This window comes from Exophiala aquamarina (genome assembly GCF_000709125.1).
Source record: "Exophiala aquamarina CBS 119918 chromosome Unknown aczIA-supercont1.4, whole genome shotgun sequence".
NCBI classification, from domain to species: Eukaryota; Fungi; Ascomycota; class Eurotiomycetes; order Chaetothyriales; family Herpotrichiellaceae; genus Exophiala; species Exophiala aquamarina.
In genome coordinates, this window is record NW_013550584.1 from 2656035 (window position 1) to 2672226 (window position 16192).

Genomic DNA, 16192 nt, shown 5'->3' on the forward strand with positions numbered 1-16192 from the left:
GGGAGTCGAGACTCGCGATGATAAGAACTGGATCCGACGGTTAGTCACTTTACACCTCCACACCTTTCTGAGATAGTTGCCATACCGAGCTTGCTGCACTCAAAAGGGCAATCAAAGATGCCTGGACAACATCTTCGTGAATCCCAACACCCCACACCTTTTCGTGCGAGTTTGTCGCCGTACACTCGATATACGTTGCTGCCTTGACCTCTCGGCCCTCTCCGATAGCATGTTCCTTGTAGTCAGCCACATCGAGGTCGATACCCAGAGAATGAAGAGCTTGCGCAAGAGATGAGATGGCTCCATTGCCCACGCCCACAATTGGATGTTGGATTCCGTCGATGGCAATCACGCCAGCAAATTGCCGTTTTGCCGTCGACGTGTTCTGTGCCTGTGAAACCGTCGCAGCCTTGGACGTCGGAGCCGGCGAGGCCGTTCTTACCGCCGTGATGTTGTAGTCGATCAGCGTAAATCTGGGATTGCTCTTGAGATGGTACGACTCCTCGAAAAGAGCCTGGATCTCTCGAGGTAGCAATTCTCGGCCTTTGGCATCGGCTTCTTTCTGCACGATCCTGCTGAACGCCACTTGAAGACCCCGAGGAAGGTCGAGTTCCAGGCTTCGTTGGATAACCCACGCCACACCACCCTTGCCAGATTGTGAATTGACACGGATGATGGCCTCGTAGGTGCGTCCGATATCCTGAGGATCGAGCGGCAGGTACGGGACCTCCCAACGGTCTTCCCGTCCAACTCCATCCTTCTTGCGTACATTAAATCCTTTCTTGATGGCATCCTGGTGGGATCCACTAAATGCGCAGACGACTAGCTGCCCGCCATATGGCCATCGTTCATTGACTGGGATCTTGGTCGACTCCTCACATACTCGAATGACCTTGTTGATGTCGCTGAAGTCAATATTCGGCCACACTCCCTGGGTATAGAGATTCAGAGCTAGGGTGACCAGATCGACATTGCCGGTTCTCTCCCCATTTCCAAACAGAGTCCCCTCCACTCGGTCAGCACCAGCCATCTGTGCCAGTTCGGCCGCAGCCACCGCGCAACCTCGGTCATTATGGGGGTGCACTGACACACAGAACTTTTCACGTTCAGTCATGTTCGTGCAAAAGTATTCCACTTGATCAGCAAAGACATTAGGCGTTGCCATCTCGACCGTCGCCGGGAGGTTGAAGATGAGCTTCGCGTCTTCGGTGGGTTCCCAGGCAGCCTTGACAGCTTCACAAATCCGTACCGCAAATTCGGGCGAGGTGTCGGAGAAGGTCTCGGGACTGAACTCGTAAAGCCACTCGGTGCCTGCGTGGCTGGGGTCGTCCTTGGTGATGGAGCGGGCGAACTGGGTGCATTTGACAGCCAGCGCAATACTCTCTTCCTGCGTCATGCCAAAAACAATCCTCTGAAAGCATTCGCTCGTCGCGAGGTATAAGTGAAGGATAGCCTTCTTTGCGCCTCTTAACGACTCAACCGTGCGACGGATGAAGTCTTCTCGGCACGGAGACAGAACTTGTAGCCAGACATCATCGGGAACCACGCCGGGGGTATTAACCAGGTGTCTCGTAAAGTCGTAGTCGGTTTGAGAGGCCGAAGGAAAGGAAACTTCGATTTCTTTGTAGCCAAGTTCCACGAGCATCTTGAAAAAGCGCAGTTTCTGTTCGCCGTCCTGCCTGCGGGTCAGCATGTCGACCACCAGTCTGTCCTCGGAGCTTCAACATACCATCGGATCAACCAAGCTCTGGTTCCCATCTCGTAGGTCCGTTGCCAGCCAGCGCGGTGGCTTGTCGTTCGTCTTGGAGGGCCATTGCCGGTTGGGCAGGTCGAGAGGTTTGAACTTGCGGTATTTCTTCCAGGGCTCCCGTAACCTGACAAGGGCCGATGAGTAAAAAGAGACTCCAATATCCCGTAGCGAGTAGACAGGAACTCACATCACCATTATTGCGAACAAGTGATTGAAACGCTTCCAGAGACGTTGGAAAAATGACGGAAGCGGGGTGCTCAGCGATGCAAGGATGTTTTTCGCTTGTCCGTCGTCACCAGCTAAGGTTGGGCAATTCCAAAAAACCAAGGGCAGTGCTAGTTAGAGACGAGGGTGTAATGCACAATGAAAAGTGTACCTAGAATATATGGTATGGGCAAGAAAGCACTTTTCGAAAGAATGGGAATAATGAGTCAGTGTAAGAGGTGGTTTTCAACCCGTGTATAACCGAACAAGGTTTTGTGACGTGGGGCAGCAGGGCTCGTATCAAGAGCATTGACGGTATTTATTGGACATTTCCGGGTAATCCATGGTACAGTATTTCGGGAGCCGCTGGGTACCTATATAATATTGTACAGTAGTATTGTGATGCAGATATGGACGAGAGTAGCGTACTTCAAAAATGCCCCAATTTGTCAGAGTGTGTCCATACATACCATTCCCATAGTTTAGGTGTAGAATAGCAAATGCACACTACTTATTCGCCTCACTAACCACAAGCGATGCAGAGTGGAGCTAACAAGCCACTGAATAGCGAATCCTTTGAGGAGCTTCTTCAGTCTCTGAACGTCCTATTCATTCTGGCGACAAGCTCCTCCTTAGAAGATATCTTTCTCTTCTGATGACTTACTCATACCTTCCATGTCATTCGGTTATGGTCAAATACCACTTCATACTCCGTACTGATATAACCGGCCATCGACCCGTCCCAGCCGTCTCGGCTCCCCCTTTTCCTTCTAGAGCCTTGCCCTGCCACCCAAACAGCCACCCGTCTTACCAATACTCCAAATAGGGTCTGTGAGTTGACGCAAGCCAGGACCGTGTAGCCGTTCTAGTCAGCATTGAGACCATCTCCTACCTCGGCTGCTTGGTCCTCGCAAGCCGCTGCGACAATGCCGACGGTTCTTGACGGCGACGAGTGCTCCGTGACTTGTACTCTGCAACCCTCACTGGTCGCTTCGTCCTCTGCCGAATTAAAGTGCCGTTTACGCTTGGAGGTGTTCGAGTGTGATCTTGTGCGGCTTGTCCCCAAAGGTGCTGGTCGACAGCCATCGGCTACCGTGGACAATGCTATCTCTGGCTGGCCACTGTTGCCGGAGCAAGGACTGCTTCGTGTCCTATGCTCGCATGTGGCTTCATTTGGAGGGCAATACGTGTCATTAAATTGACGAGATGAGCTTGCACTTGATCTGACTCTGCTGCCTATGCTGTCGCGAATCTTGTCCACGGCCAGCGTTGTCTTCTTTAGTACAGATAAAGACCGTGGTGTATTGGAGGGAGCATGTGTCCCCTGTGTTGGGGTTCTGAACGCTTTCAGTTCCTTCATAAGCTGCGCTTGCTGAGCTGGGCTGAGAGCCTGTACAATCTCTCGTGGATGAGCCTGTTCCATGTGTTTGAGGAAGTTTGCTTTCGGATAGTTGACATCAGACATTTCGGTATGCGTTCGACTGTGCTCCCTCCCGCTTGAGACGTAGTCCGGCATGGAAACGTCATGGCTGGAAGCCCTTAGCTGTGCTCGCCATGCTCGACTTGCGACCGATCGAGGGCCAACAAATGGATCCTCTGGATTGTCCGTAGGGTCCACAAGTCCCGGACGCCGGTATGGCGCAGCCTTGGTGGAATCGTTCTCAATGGCCTTGGTTGGAGGATCAGATTGCAAGTCAGAGAAGGTCTCTGCATTCAACAACCTCTGAAACCCGTCACAGTCAGTTGATCTGTGCTTGATGTTTCGACTACCGATGGATAATCTCTCGGGTGAGTGCGAATAAACGTCATGATAAGGAATAGCTGGGGCCACTCGGGACACGATGGGACCTGGTCGCTTCGCAGGTTTTGTGACTCTGCCAAACATTCGCAAATTCGGCCATGCGATGCTGGAATACTCTAGGACATCTTGCACCTCATATCAGTAACATAACTTGGTAGATTAGTGAAGGACAGACCTTGAGGTGCATGCTGGAATGCAAATGACACCACATCACGCAATCGGTCGAATGTGATGTGAGTATCTGGTTGAGGGATATCTTCGCGAACTACCCCTTCTGCAATAACGACTTTAATGCGACCAATAGCATCTCCTGGTTCCCAATGCGTCTGGTAGAGAACGTCTCTATGAAAGACAGGAAACAAGAGTGGGCGACCCTCACCGGTGCGTGTCTCTTCTTCTATCACTTCTGGCCATGCACTATCGTCATCGAAAGAATGTTGACTAGCATCCTACGTCAGTTTCATGTGTCTCGCACATATGGGCTGAGACGTACGCCTGAAGAGTTCCATCAACATAGATACGTGCTTCGAACATGACGCTCTCATCACGTGTCTTGTAGCTTCGGAGTACTTGGGAGGCCGTGGGCTTTTTCCAGCTGTGGATAGAGATTCGGAAAGGAGTATGGCGTTCCAGGCTTGCCACGAATGAGGTGACCGTGGGTACCAGTGTCATGGATTCGAAGTTGTCGAGTTCCCCGTGAGACTGCCCCTGCAGCGTCGTAATGCGAGAGCCTACCACCTTCAATACCTGAGGATCAGCCCTGATGACTCATACTTACTTGGATCGAGGGCGAAGCATTTTGTATCAAATTCCTGGATTGGAACCCTGGAATCCGCAGGAAAGAGGAGCACGTCCCAATTCTGATACCTCATTCTGCCGCCGAAGATGAACTGGGTATCGATGCGTCCTAGGATGGAGGATCCATGGATGCATGAGTTAGCATTGTTTCCTCACTGGGGATGAGAACATCACAGATAGAAGAAGCAGGGTGGTGCCTGCTTCGACCTGCAAATCCCCTTTCTTCCAACGACTGTTCATGGGGAAATGGCGATCGCCTCAGGACTCAAGGAAGTTGCGGCCCGGGAATTTGAGTCATGGGAATCCGCAGTAATGTGACTATCTGAGGATGATCTGAATGATCTAAATTTCATTAAAGAAGGTAGGTAGATCTCAAGCTGATCAGCTTTTTGGTCTCAATGGTGGGAAGTAAGACTACACAAAACGGTCAATAGAAAATGATAATAAAGGTAATCGTGCGCCATCCCATGTCCACCTCCGCTCCCCACACTTTGCACCACCATATTTGACCTGTCGAGGTATGTCCATGTCAATAAAATCATTTTCGTCTGAGCAGCGGGTATTGTGAACAAGAAACAAGTATTCAGCATCAACATGTCCAAAGAAACTATGCACGCGCCCACCGCCAATGCGTACCGTGCTCTCTCCAAGCTCAACGCCGAGGTTATTAAATGTTACAGAGCAGTAAGGAACTTAGGGTGTCCTAATGGGGGAGCTCTTCCTATTCTCCCGTCCCATCTAGACCGAAGTCACCCCCAACACCAATACCTCCATCGAAGTTGAATGTGTCATCGTTGGTTGTGTTGAGGAAGCTGTCAAAGTCGAAATTTTCCAAAACGTCGCTATTTTCTAATGTGCTGAAATCCAAATTAAAGTTTTGGTCAGGTCCGCCGAAGTCGTTGAAAGCGTTTTGTGAGAGGTCGGGTTGATGCATTGGTTGGCTGGGAGGCATGGGCTGACTTGGTGGTGGCGCTTGGTTGGGATTGGTGACAGCTGCTGTAGCCTTACCGCCCGAGTTAAATCCTGGTCCTGGATGCACCGGCGTGATGGGCGTTGAGGGCGTTGGAGTTGCAGGAGGTTCATTTTCTGTGCTAGCTGCATTGGCAGCAGCAGGCTTCTTCGCGGTACGCTTCTTGCTGTCATCCTTGGCCTTCTTCGACTTGGGTACTGCTTTGTTCGTCGTCGATGGTGTCGGTGGTGCGTTGCCACTCTGGGGAGATCCTGGTTGATTGCGCTGTCCATTGTTGCCGGCTGGTGCTTGGGGTGGTGGCATCTCATTCCGCTGGCCAGGTGTGCCCATTGGTGGCGGCTGGCCTTGGGATGGTTGTTGGATCATCGGTTGACCGCCCTGGAATTGATTGTTCATGCGATTTTGCTGTTGTGCTTGACGGGCCATGGCTTGAACATCCATGGATGTCGGCGGTCGCATATTAGGACCTCCAGGGCCGACCATTGTCTGGCCGTCTTTCATGAACATCGCTGGGTTGAACTCGCCGGTGGGCATGCCGTTCATGAAGTTCATGCCAGCAGGAGAGCGTCCTGCCATATCACCGGCAGACGGGGAGCCAGGCAGACCACCCATCTGTGGAGTTCGCTTCATTTGATCGACTGGGTTGGGAGAATTACCAGTCCGACCGCTTCCTGAGGGCGACATGCCTCCAGGCATACCCATGGGTTGGCCATCTCGGTTAACCGCGTTATCCTGTTCTTGTCTTGCCATCATCAAGCGTTTCTTGTTCTGCTGTTCCAACAGCATCAACTGCATCTGATAATCTTGCAAGGCATGATTGCCACTCTGACCACCACCAGGAGCACCTTGCATCTGCTGGCCAGCCATTCTCTGGTTGTACATTTCCAGCTGCATGCCATCAGCGAATTGGGCGGGATTCATTCCTTGCATCATGGGAGATCCGGCATTGCCCATGTTCATCATCCCATTCGCCATTCCAACCTGGAAATGATCAGCAGCTTGTGGTAGATAGGCTGTGTGATGACTCACCTGCATGGGCTTCTGAGGCATGGCACCGTTTTGTCTGAATTGAGCATTGTTCATGTTGGGGTTGAAAGCATTCTGAATCATCATGCCTTGAGGCGCGACACCGCCAGGCATTCCTGGACGCCCGTTTGGCATCATAGCTCCGTTGAATTGTTGGCCCTCCAGTCGTGGCCGCTTCGAGGGCGACCCGCCGTTTTCTCCTTCTGCCGGTGACGAACCACGGCCGTTCATGTCCATCTCGCCTTGCTCTCGCTGGATCTGTTGCTGTTGTTGGAGCATATGGGCTTTGCTATACTGCTGCATCTGCTGAGGTGTCCTGTGAGATGTCAATATGGTGATAATGTGACACAAAATGTTCAGCCTACATTTTGTTCGCGTTAGGTATGTTTCCATTCATCATTCCGTTCCGCGCCGCAATGTTAGCACGCATGGCAAATTGATTTGGATTCATCATTCCAGGTCGGTTGAGGTTTTGGTTCTGCTGACTTTCCCTCATACGCTGCATGTTCTAGCCAGAAAATCAGTAAGCGCAGTCACGTAGGATGCGGTGGTGTTACCTGATGTTGCATCAAATATTGAGCAGCGGGACCCATGTTCCCAGCTGGACCCTTGCCACCTCGGTGGGCAGAGAACAAGTCGGAGAAGATGCTGAACCATTCGAAGAGGAATCCGATGCCTGGTATGGTTGTTTCTCCCAGATGGCCTGGACGAGGTAGGTCATCCGGAACGTCGTCTTTAAGATCAGTGTCCATTGCATCTGCATCAACGCCATTTACTTCACCATCCTTGCGACGACCGGGACTTTGCTTGACCGGTGGCCTTGTGTGAATGGTGACATTCTTGTCGTTGAGAATGCTTCTGGCGATGTCATAATGGCCGAGCTTGAGGAAATATTCGTATATGTAGGTGTTCAGCTGGGTCTTGATATGCTCTGCTGGCATTCCATTGCCGCTGCCGACGCCACTGTTGGCCGGTATTGCTGGACTGCCACTATTCATCATGACCATTCCACCACCGACCGGACCTCCAGCCACTCCTGCGGCATTCATTTGTGTCATGTTCATCATAGCCATCAAAGGCTCGCAAAGGTATGGCAATCAGTGCTAGCTGTGAACCAAACAGAGGTCAGAGGCGAGGAGTTTCAACCTCAGGCGATGGGTGTAGGAGGATACGTCGAGTGGGTCGGCCGATGGATTATGGATCAGGAACGTGCGGAGAGTCGGTCGCGCAAACCGACAGCGACTTCAGAGGTGACAGACAAGGTTCATTTCTGGTGCATCGAGACAAGAGGAGGAGTGAGAGTGCAGTGTCGAAGAGGTAAATGGTTGAAGCAGGTGTGGCTGTAATCAAAGAAAGGTCGAAAAGGTCTCCAGAAGAGGTTGCTCTGAAACGAAACGCGACCGCCACAAAAGCGGATGGGCTGGCGAGCCGGCTAATCTTGGGAGATGTAGACGGCCTAGGGTCTCAAAGGGAAATCAACAAGTCGTTGGATCTGCAGATATTCGCTGCTAATTCGAATGTGTAGAAGTAATTTGTGCGTGCGACGAGCGATGCAGTTATGAGGGAAGGCAATTGCCGAGATTGAAGAGAAGTGAGAAGAACAACGTCTGCTGGCGAAATGAAATAATGGGGTGACGGATGGGTAACGGGGTGGTGACTTGTGAGGTTAACGTTGCGGCTGCGGGAGTTTGGGTCAGGCAGAAGGACACAGGTTGCCTGTTGGAAATACTGGAATTACAGGTACTCTGTACGGCTCTATGGTGGCCTTCTGGGGCTTAAGATGGGGACCACTGATTTGGCTGGGAAGCGCCCAAGACAACGCACTTTGGGGGCGACGGGGGCACTTCAGCGCGCCTGGAACAAAGGATAGCCTCCTCGGCGTAAGGACGCAGTTGCAGCTGGTGAGAGGGCGAAAAAAAGTTCGGAGGCTGAGAGAGAAACCCAGAAATCTCAAGGTCGAGGGTGCTGGTCTGCACGACTCACAGCACCGCCCTCACCCAGCCCTATGCATTATGCCCCGCGTAGAGTGCAGCACGCTATACCATAATGGGGAATATCCATGGTGGGGTGCTTGGCATGAAGCAAAGAACCTCTGAACCTCGCCCTTCCATCACCGCACCCAAAATAATCAAAAAGTCCTTTCCAGCAGCAGGACTACACACAGGGAACGATTCTAGGATTCTCATTGTCACGAGCAAAGAGATAACTCCCCCGTCTCCCCTGAATCTTGCAGATATGGTCACAGCAAAATTGCCCCTGCCCCTCGCTATCCTGCTGAAACAGAGTTAGGGGTATCGTGATCCTGATGGTATACTGGAAAAGGGGCCTGGTCACGTGGTAGTCGATGACCATGGGGGCTATGACACGTTGCCACCGGATTGGAGGTTGGGCACCAGCATCCTATACCCATTTTAGGGTGGCACCGTGAGAACCTGATGACGATTGGTAGCTTCATTCATCATCCGGTGGCATTTCATCCTCGATGTAGCGTATCAAGGTCACTCGTATTTCAGTAACGTCGTTCCCACGGAGGACGTCACTGACGAAGTGGGCCTCGATAGACATTTGCACCTATGGGAAGGTGTTAGCAGATGTAATCTTGATCTGTATGGGTGTGCACATACCATTTCCAGGGCTCCACGTAGAACACCGCAAAAGATGTTAGAAAACCACAATTCATCTTGTGCCCTGCCGTCGTCGGGAAGTTCGACGAAATCTGCCAGAGGATTCTCGTCAAACAACAAGGAGAATTGTTTATTGTCTGCCGTCCAGTTCGTGACAGTTGGGGTGATGTTAAGGAATATCTTGAAGCCAACCTGGATCATCATTAGATTTAGTACCACGTGTTCCTCGCCATCATCAGCCCACCTTTGAAATCATCTCTGCCGTGTCTCGAAAGTTACCACATCGACCAGTATTGGATTTTGCCAGAAAGTCTTCAATGAGACGCATTCCGATGTTGTAGCCCATTTTGTCAAGCTGCTGGTTGACTTGGGCATAGTCATTGCCATAGTCGGCGCAGAGCTGAGCCACAATTGTGCCATATGTGAGAGTGACCAGTTCAGCATTAACTTTGTCAACCCGTGTCCTGTTACATGTAAGAAAGAGCAACGAATTGATACACCTGTGCTGCTCACTTCCAGACCCTGTTGATTGCTGTTAGAAGGAGAATTATCCCTGCTGGTTGTGATTTGCTTACTCTTCGCCCAACCGGGCGGCCTTCTGGCTTGCTGCCATAAAAGCTGGGGAGAAGATTTATCGCTGAGGAGTCATCTCAGAAACCTGGGAGGATGCGCGATGAGCTGACAAGACGATATTCAAATCGATGAAAGACAGTGGACGAATGATTATTGACTTGACTAACATTAGAAGAACAGATATGTGAAAGCCTTGCATGAAATGATTGGCATACAACATGCTGCCAAGCCCGCGCCTTGTGAGGTCGGCTATACCTCGGCCCTCTCATTGCGGGCTGCGCTCTCCAAAAAGTTCGTTAGATGAAGGCTGCGTTTACACTTGGTGAAAAGGCCATCCAATATTCTCTGTTTTGCATCTGGATTCCTATCTAAGGTGCGGCCTAGTTCACCTGCTCTTCTATCACACAAACATTGGGAGTAATCATGATGCCGTCTATCAAGAGGCAGGCATCGGACAGCTTTTCCAAGCCACAGGCTTTGGTCAAGCGACAGAAATCGAATTCTGACCTTCGCGATGAGAGTGCCGTTACGGTTACTGGCAAAGATTCAGATGGCGCCCTTATCACCTCTGCTCTGCGCACAAGCGGCCTTACTGCACCCATTATGGAATTGACAGGTCATTCAGGCGAGATCTTCACGACTCGGTTCGATCCGACAGGTCAACATATTGCTTCTGGCTCTATGGACCGGTCTGTAATGCTGTGGAACACGTACGGACAATCTGAAAACTATGGTACCTTGACCGGCCACAAAGGTGCCGTCTTAGACCTCCAATGGTCGCGCGACTCGAGGACAATCTACTCGGCTTCCGCAGATATGACTGTCGCGAATTGGGATCTTGAGACAGGGCTAAGAGTGCGCAAGCATGTTGGACATGAGGAGGTTATAAACTGTCTTGATCTCAGCAGACGCGGCCAAGACCTTCTTCTCAGTGGCAGTGACGATGGCACCATTGGAATATGGGATCCCCGGCAGAGAGCAGCAGTGGACTACATTGAAACAGATTTCCCTATAACAGCAGTTGCGCTTGCGGAACAAGGCCACGAAATTTATTCTGGTGGGATTGACAACGATATCAAGGTCTGGGACGCGCGTACGCTGGAAGTGATATACACTTTGGTTGGGCATACAGACACTATTACATCCCTGGAAGTATCTCCAGACTCTCAAACACTACTTTCCAATTCTCACGACTCAACCGTTCGAACATGGGATGTTCGTCCCTTTGCTCCAGTGGATCGAGCTGTACAAACCTATGATGGAGCGCCGGCAGGATTTGAGAAAAACTTGATTCGCGCAAGTTGGAGTTCCAAGGGAGACAAGATCGCCGCCGGAAGCGGAGATCGTACTGTGGTTGTGTGGGATACGCGCTCGGCTAGGTTACTATACAAATTGCCAGGTCACAAAGGGACGGTCAATGATGTGCGATTTTCGCCTTCGGAAGATCCTATCAGTAAGTTCTGCATTTGACGGTAGGATGATATTTACTAACGAAACCTAGTTGTGTCTGGCTCGACAGAACGAAATCTCCTTCTGGGTGAACTTGGCAGATGAGAGGGATTATGTGTTCAATCGGCCAAAGAGGTTTACTCTCTTCATGAACTCAGCCGCAAGAGACGGCTATCATGAGCTGTAGGCTCTAGCTGCAATTGTTTGCGAGCCCGAGTCCCGGCAGAGGCTCCTACCGAGCCGCAGGAGGATATCCCCTACGCTTTGGTTCCTTGATATTCAAGCGTCGACTGTTCAAACAGGACATTTGCTTGCACGGTTTTCCCTGCTGGCAGGATATTTGCCAGCCCCACCCGAGGCAAGCCTCTGCATGAATGGGAGAGGTCCAGAGCGATTCTCCTGCTTTCCGGTCTTCATACCTGAAATAAAAGTCCGTGAACTTACGTACAAGAGCCAGTCTAAGCTCAGATTCGAGACTGAGGCAAGGGGCTGAGTAGGCAAGGTCTATTTAGTATGGTGCTAATACAATCCGATCCTGGAGGCATGTACAGTAGTGAAGGCACTAATAACATTTGTCATGAGGGGATTTCCATTATGAGGTCGTTGCCTCCTGTTGTTAGTTACAAAATCAAGTTGTCTAGTGTTTCGGGTAAGCTTTCATCAATGAAGTCTCAACACATCTAGGGAGCATACAAAATGCAAACAAATAATTTCTAAACGAGCTCGATCCTAGCTTACTTCTCATTGAATCTCATGCTCTGACCGACCTCGCTCTCGTTGGGTTTGGAGCAAGTACGCTCGAGGAAGACTACAATGTTCAGAGTGGCTTCTCGTGATGTTATGCACCACCTCTGTAAACATAGCTATGATCGCTTATCAACTTGCAGTGGCATCAAGTGCACGAACTATGCTTAAAAATAATTAGATAGTCTGCAGACGCCGTGAATGATCACGCCAACCAAATCTAAGATCAGAAATACACAGAAACTATAAATATTTGGATACGGTAAATTTCTTCAGAATTCATCATATCCCCGATGGTGTAACGGTAACATACCTGGTTTTCAGTAGAAAATCTCAAGTGAAATATCACCCAGGCGCCCCGGGTTCAACTCCCGGTCGAGGAACTGTTTTTTTTCCGATTCATAATCTTGTTCTTGAGATTATATGTTTTTATGGATAAATTTAATATCACACACTAATCCATGTTGTATTACTATTTACACATCAAGCGAAGGGCCTTTCCAGATCCTTCTTTTAGACAGGATAAGGGGCCAAGGTAATTAAACAGATTTCACTGTTGGGCTTTGCGTTTGCCAAGCCAAAGCAGGGGCAAGTTGACGTCCAGCCGAAAGGCGCGCTTCTCCAACGTCCATGTTTCAGGACGCGTTCGTGCACGAACACCTGCTTGTCGACGTGTTATCTATCGATATCCAAGGGTCATTGCCCATGAACTTCGTATGGCACGCTCGAAGAGGACTGCTGCCCAAAGCAGGTTGACGTGACGACAGCCTATCAAGGTGGTGAAAGGTCCTTCATTTGGATCCCTCGTAATGTCTCAGTCTCATCACGGAAGTACATTCCTTTGCCTATTCTCCTCTCCTTGCGCATCTCTTTTGCAGCAAGAATACAGGATCAAGAAGCCCACTGTCGCAGTTTCTGGTCGCAAATATTGTCATCTCGATTTTCACAGGTCTGACCATGTGATATCAATCGTTTAGTTGTTTTGGTCCCCTTCCTTTCTGCCATGCTTCTCGTGCCAGCCTCGTCGACGCGTCTTCTATGCATGCCGACTCATAAGTGCTCTGAATCCTCGCTCCCCGGCACTATTGACTTAGCAGCACTGATTGTCTACCCAGCGAAGGTATATCATACCGACAATGGAGCACGCTTCCCAGCGACCAACTGAAGGATTCCTTATACCTCCACGAGTTGACGAGTCACGGAACAGCATCATCAGTAGCATGTCACGATTCTGGAGGACGAGGCCGGCGCCGGAGAGCTCTGGAGCGTCACAAGGCCGCCCGACGAAGACATTCGTGGTACCTTTGTTCTTATCTGCATCACGATCGTCTGGCAGGAACAATCTCTTTGCCAGGGGCGCGTTACCAGCAGCCACAAGATCTAGAACTTCTACGCGGTCGGTCATCGATAACGAGGTTCCAAGGACTATGGCTGTCCGGTCGATCCATGATCCTAGGCCTGAACAGTGGGAGCAGTCGGATCTATACGGAAGCGGCTCACAACCAGGCACAGTCGATAGCTCCGTTACTGCACCCCATTCAGTAACGAGTACAACGAACGAGTCAACCAGTGCTTCAGGGTCAAGCCGCACACAGACTACAAGTTCGCGAAGTGGTAGTCGTGGCAGTCGTAGCACTCAGAATTCAAGGAGGACTGCTAGAAGCCGCCAGATATTGTCGACGAGAGCATATCGAGACCCCAAGGTGAATTCCAAAGCGAAGATATGTTTTGCTTTCGGCGTTACACTAGTGGTCGCCGTGGTCATCTGTGAGTTGGAAGCGGAGATACAACTACTCGTCGATAGTTTTCGCTGACCACCACAGATCTTGTACTGGCAGTCACAGGGGTTGCTGGCAACACCGCCTTCCATGTGCTTTCTATTTTGTTCATCCTCTCGTTGACGGGGATATTTTGTCACCAACTTATCCGGATGTTCATACTAATAAAGGCACCGAGGAGAACACGAAGAAGGGCTGCGCATGGTCGTCGACACGGTGGCACATCTCACCGCACGAAGAGACATGGCGGGACTGCTGATGACATTCCACCAGAGAAGCCCATTCAAATCCACATGTCTAATGATGATGGGTTTGGCGCTGATGTGGAGATGATAGGTGACGCACCGGTCCAATATCCACCGCCTGTGTACGGAAATTTCCGAACGAGTACTGTGAGTTGATTGTCTTACACTGGTTACTGCGCTCGTGTACGCAACTAATCAATCTCTTTCGGTGACCACAGAGAATGAACCCGGATTTTGTCCACTGGAAGCACGTACCTCCATCACCCCTAACTCCCACTTATGACGAGGCGTTGAATCATGTGCTGCCGACAACGACATATCGTCCTCCGAGCTACTTGTCCGAGAGCGGTATGACGCAAGTACTCGAAAACCAAAGCCGAGACGTAGATGCCGCGCTCGAACACATCCATCCCTTGGAGAGAGAACGTATGAGGAACATGGCGGCTGATGCGCTAGAAGGTCGTGGCCCAAATTGAAACCAGACTGGAGCAAGGTTGTGGCTGGCATATGTATTCTAGAACATCCCGCGTCCGGGGAGTTATCCATTATATTTTCACATGTGACACTATTGCAGCCATGCCCAGGATGCCTGGAAGGCTTCTCGTGGAAAAGCCTTAACATCGTTCCTGTTTCGATGACCCCTTGACCACAGAGCGAGTGTTCGGAAATCGTTCCATTGGTCAGGTGGCTTACCCGGATTTGGGTCGATAGTCAATGATGCTGCGAAATGTTTTGTTTACAGACACGTCAAGAATGGCAACAAAACAAAGATCAAATGCGTCCGATTAGCAAGTTATTTGCATTGTTGCTATGGACCTGCAATCTCGCGTTTCCTCCAACGCCTATCATGATTCTGCGGTGATATAGGGGTATATAATGATTTCTCATCTCGCCGTGACGAACCTCATTCAGTCACGCATCGTTGCCCATCATTACCAACTATCTAGTGCTTGGCAGCCTCACGGTGGACATCGGCCTTCCGGTCGTGGGTCTGCTCGTCGACCTTGTCTGAGATGGCATCACCGGCAGCTTGGGCACGGGTGCTGACAGAAGCGTTGTTGTCCTTGGCGACGTTCTTGTTGGCCTCCTTGGAAGCGGTGGCTCCAGCACCTTGGAAGCTCTCGCTAACGTAGTTTGCGGCGTTCCTGGAGAGAATGTCAGTTGGATGTCGCTAGGCCGTGAAGGCAAGGCAGACGGCCTACTTGATGGTATCCATTGCGATTGTTTGGATTGGAATTGACTAAGAAGTCTTGAAAGTTGTATTTTGTTTGATAGTCTTGATTTTATTTGGCTTGTTTCTGGCTTTGGAAGATTTCAGATTTCCACCTGGACAGAATGGAAGGTATATATACACAGATCTAGTAACGAGGGGCGACCGGTTGCAGGTCAGCTGGTGCATCCGCTTGAAACCTTGAAGCATTTACCAAAGTGCCCGACGTCATCAAGGAGAGGAAGGAGCTTAGGATGACGTAGAAGCAACAAATCAGATCGCGCCGATCACGTGCAAAGGATGCTCAGGTACCAAGCAGTTCTCTTTGCAGCTCATGGACCAAGAGGATGACGTTGGCGGCCTCCTCTTTTCCATCTCGATTTGGCCCTCTTGATCCAATCTGATTATTGTTATCACATGGAAACCTGCCGATCCACGGAGTTCTCGATCCTGGAGTTTGTCCGCGATGGAAGAATTGACAGGTGGAGGCAGTAGTCTCATGCATTGGCCACAGCAACGCCCTGGGCCCGCTCGCTGTGCTACTACCGCACTCACCTCCATCTTAGCTGCGCCACAACCAAGTTTTCTGTGCGAGGTACGGAGTACGGACTGATTGTCTCGTTGTTTCTCTTGCCCTTGTGAAGTGGAAGAGGTCCTCGACGAGTATCGAGTTCTGCAGGTGTGAGGAATGTCGTCATCGTTCTCAGGGCGCTTTCCCCAAGTCAGTTAGACAGCGCCACGCCCTCGACTCGGAGAAAGTTCGTGGTAATTTGGGATGCTGTCGCTCTTTCCCTCCTTTCGTGGCGTTTGGCGAGCACCTTTCGTCCCATATGATTGAAATTTCTAGCAGCCATGATCCTCATTTGTAACTAGAGGTCTCTTTTCATTGAGTGACACACCGATATCTTCACCGGTCGGGTAGACGTGGAGCAGGCCCCAGAACAGAAAGAATCTTCATCTTACCCATGACTGGAGAGGAGACCGACAATTATGAGTCTTTGTCCCTCTGGATTACCGAGC

At 50.6% G+C, this 16192-nt stretch overlaps 7 protein-coding genes across 7 annotated transcripts; 2 read left to right on the forward strand and 5 right to left on the reverse strand.

The window, feature by feature from the left end:
• Nucleotides 1-49: 49 nt before the first annotated feature.
• On the reverse strand, nucleotides 50-1693 carry A1O9_06056 (2-isopropylmalate synthase; the record flags this gene model as incomplete). The annotated part of the gene is made up of 1 exon (XM_013405269.1): nucleotides 50-1693. The coding sequence occupies one exon, from the start codon at nucleotides 1691-1693 to the stop codon at nucleotides 50-52; it is 1644 nt and encodes a 547-aa protein (XP_013260723.1).
• Nucleotides 1694-2819: 1126 nt separating this feature from the next.
• On the reverse strand, nucleotides 2820-4627 carry A1O9_06057 (uncharacterized protein; the record flags this gene model as incomplete). Its single annotated transcript, XM_013405270.1, has 4 exons — nucleotides 2820-3880; nucleotides 3931-4196; nucleotides 4249-4486; nucleotides 4534-4627. 4 exons carry the CDS (start codon nucleotides 4625-4627, stop codon nucleotides 2820-2822), a joined length of 1659 nt encoding a protein of 552 aa, XP_013260724.1.
• A 647-nt stretch (nucleotides 4628-5274) lies between these two features.
• A1O9_06058 (uncharacterized protein) lies at nucleotides 5275-7598 on the reverse strand (the record flags this gene model as incomplete). Its single annotated transcript, XM_013405271.1, has 3 exons — nucleotides 5275-6865; nucleotides 6915-7057; nucleotides 7107-7598. The coding sequence occupies 3 exons, from the start codon at nucleotides 7596-7598 to the stop codon at nucleotides 5275-5277; spliced, it is 2226 nt and encodes a 741-aa protein (XP_013260725.1).
• Nucleotides 7599-9000: 1402 nt separating this feature from the next.
• Nucleotides 9001-9786, reverse strand: A1O9_06059 (uncharacterized protein; the record flags this gene model as incomplete). Its single annotated transcript, XM_013405272.1, has 5 exons — nucleotides 9001-9120; nucleotides 9174-9365; nucleotides 9418-9637; nucleotides 9687-9695; nucleotides 9749-9786. 5 exons carry the CDS (start codon nucleotides 9784-9786, stop codon nucleotides 9001-9003), a joined length of 579 nt encoding a protein of 192 aa, XP_013260726.1.
• A 386-nt stretch (nucleotides 9787-10172) lies between these two features.
• On the forward strand, nucleotides 10173-11300 carry A1O9_06060 (uncharacterized protein; the record flags this gene model as incomplete). Its single annotated transcript, XM_013405273.1, has 2 exons — nucleotides 10173-11199; nucleotides 11248-11300. The coding sequence occupies 2 exons, from the start codon at nucleotides 10173-10175 to the stop codon at nucleotides 11298-11300; spliced, it is 1080 nt and encodes a 359-aa protein (XP_013260727.1).
• Nucleotides 11301-13075: 1775 nt separating this feature from the next.
• Nucleotides 13076-14438, forward strand: A1O9_06062 (uncharacterized protein; the record flags this gene model as incomplete). The annotated part of the gene is made up of 3 exons (XM_013405274.1): nucleotides 13076-13706; nucleotides 13763-14109; nucleotides 14181-14438. 3 exons carry the CDS (start codon nucleotides 13076-13078, stop codon nucleotides 14436-14438), a joined length of 1236 nt encoding a protein of 411 aa, XP_013260728.1.
• Nucleotides 14439-14905: 467 nt separating this feature from the next.
• Nucleotides 14906-15178, reverse strand: A1O9_06063 (glucose-repressible protein; the record flags this gene model as incomplete). The annotated part of the gene is made up of 2 exons (XM_013405275.1): nucleotides 14906-15107; nucleotides 15165-15178. The coding sequence occupies 2 exons, from the start codon at nucleotides 15176-15178 to the stop codon at nucleotides 14906-14908; spliced, it is 216 nt and encodes a 71-aa protein (XP_013260729.1).
• Between the last annotated feature and the right edge of the window lie 1014 nt (nucleotides 15179-16192).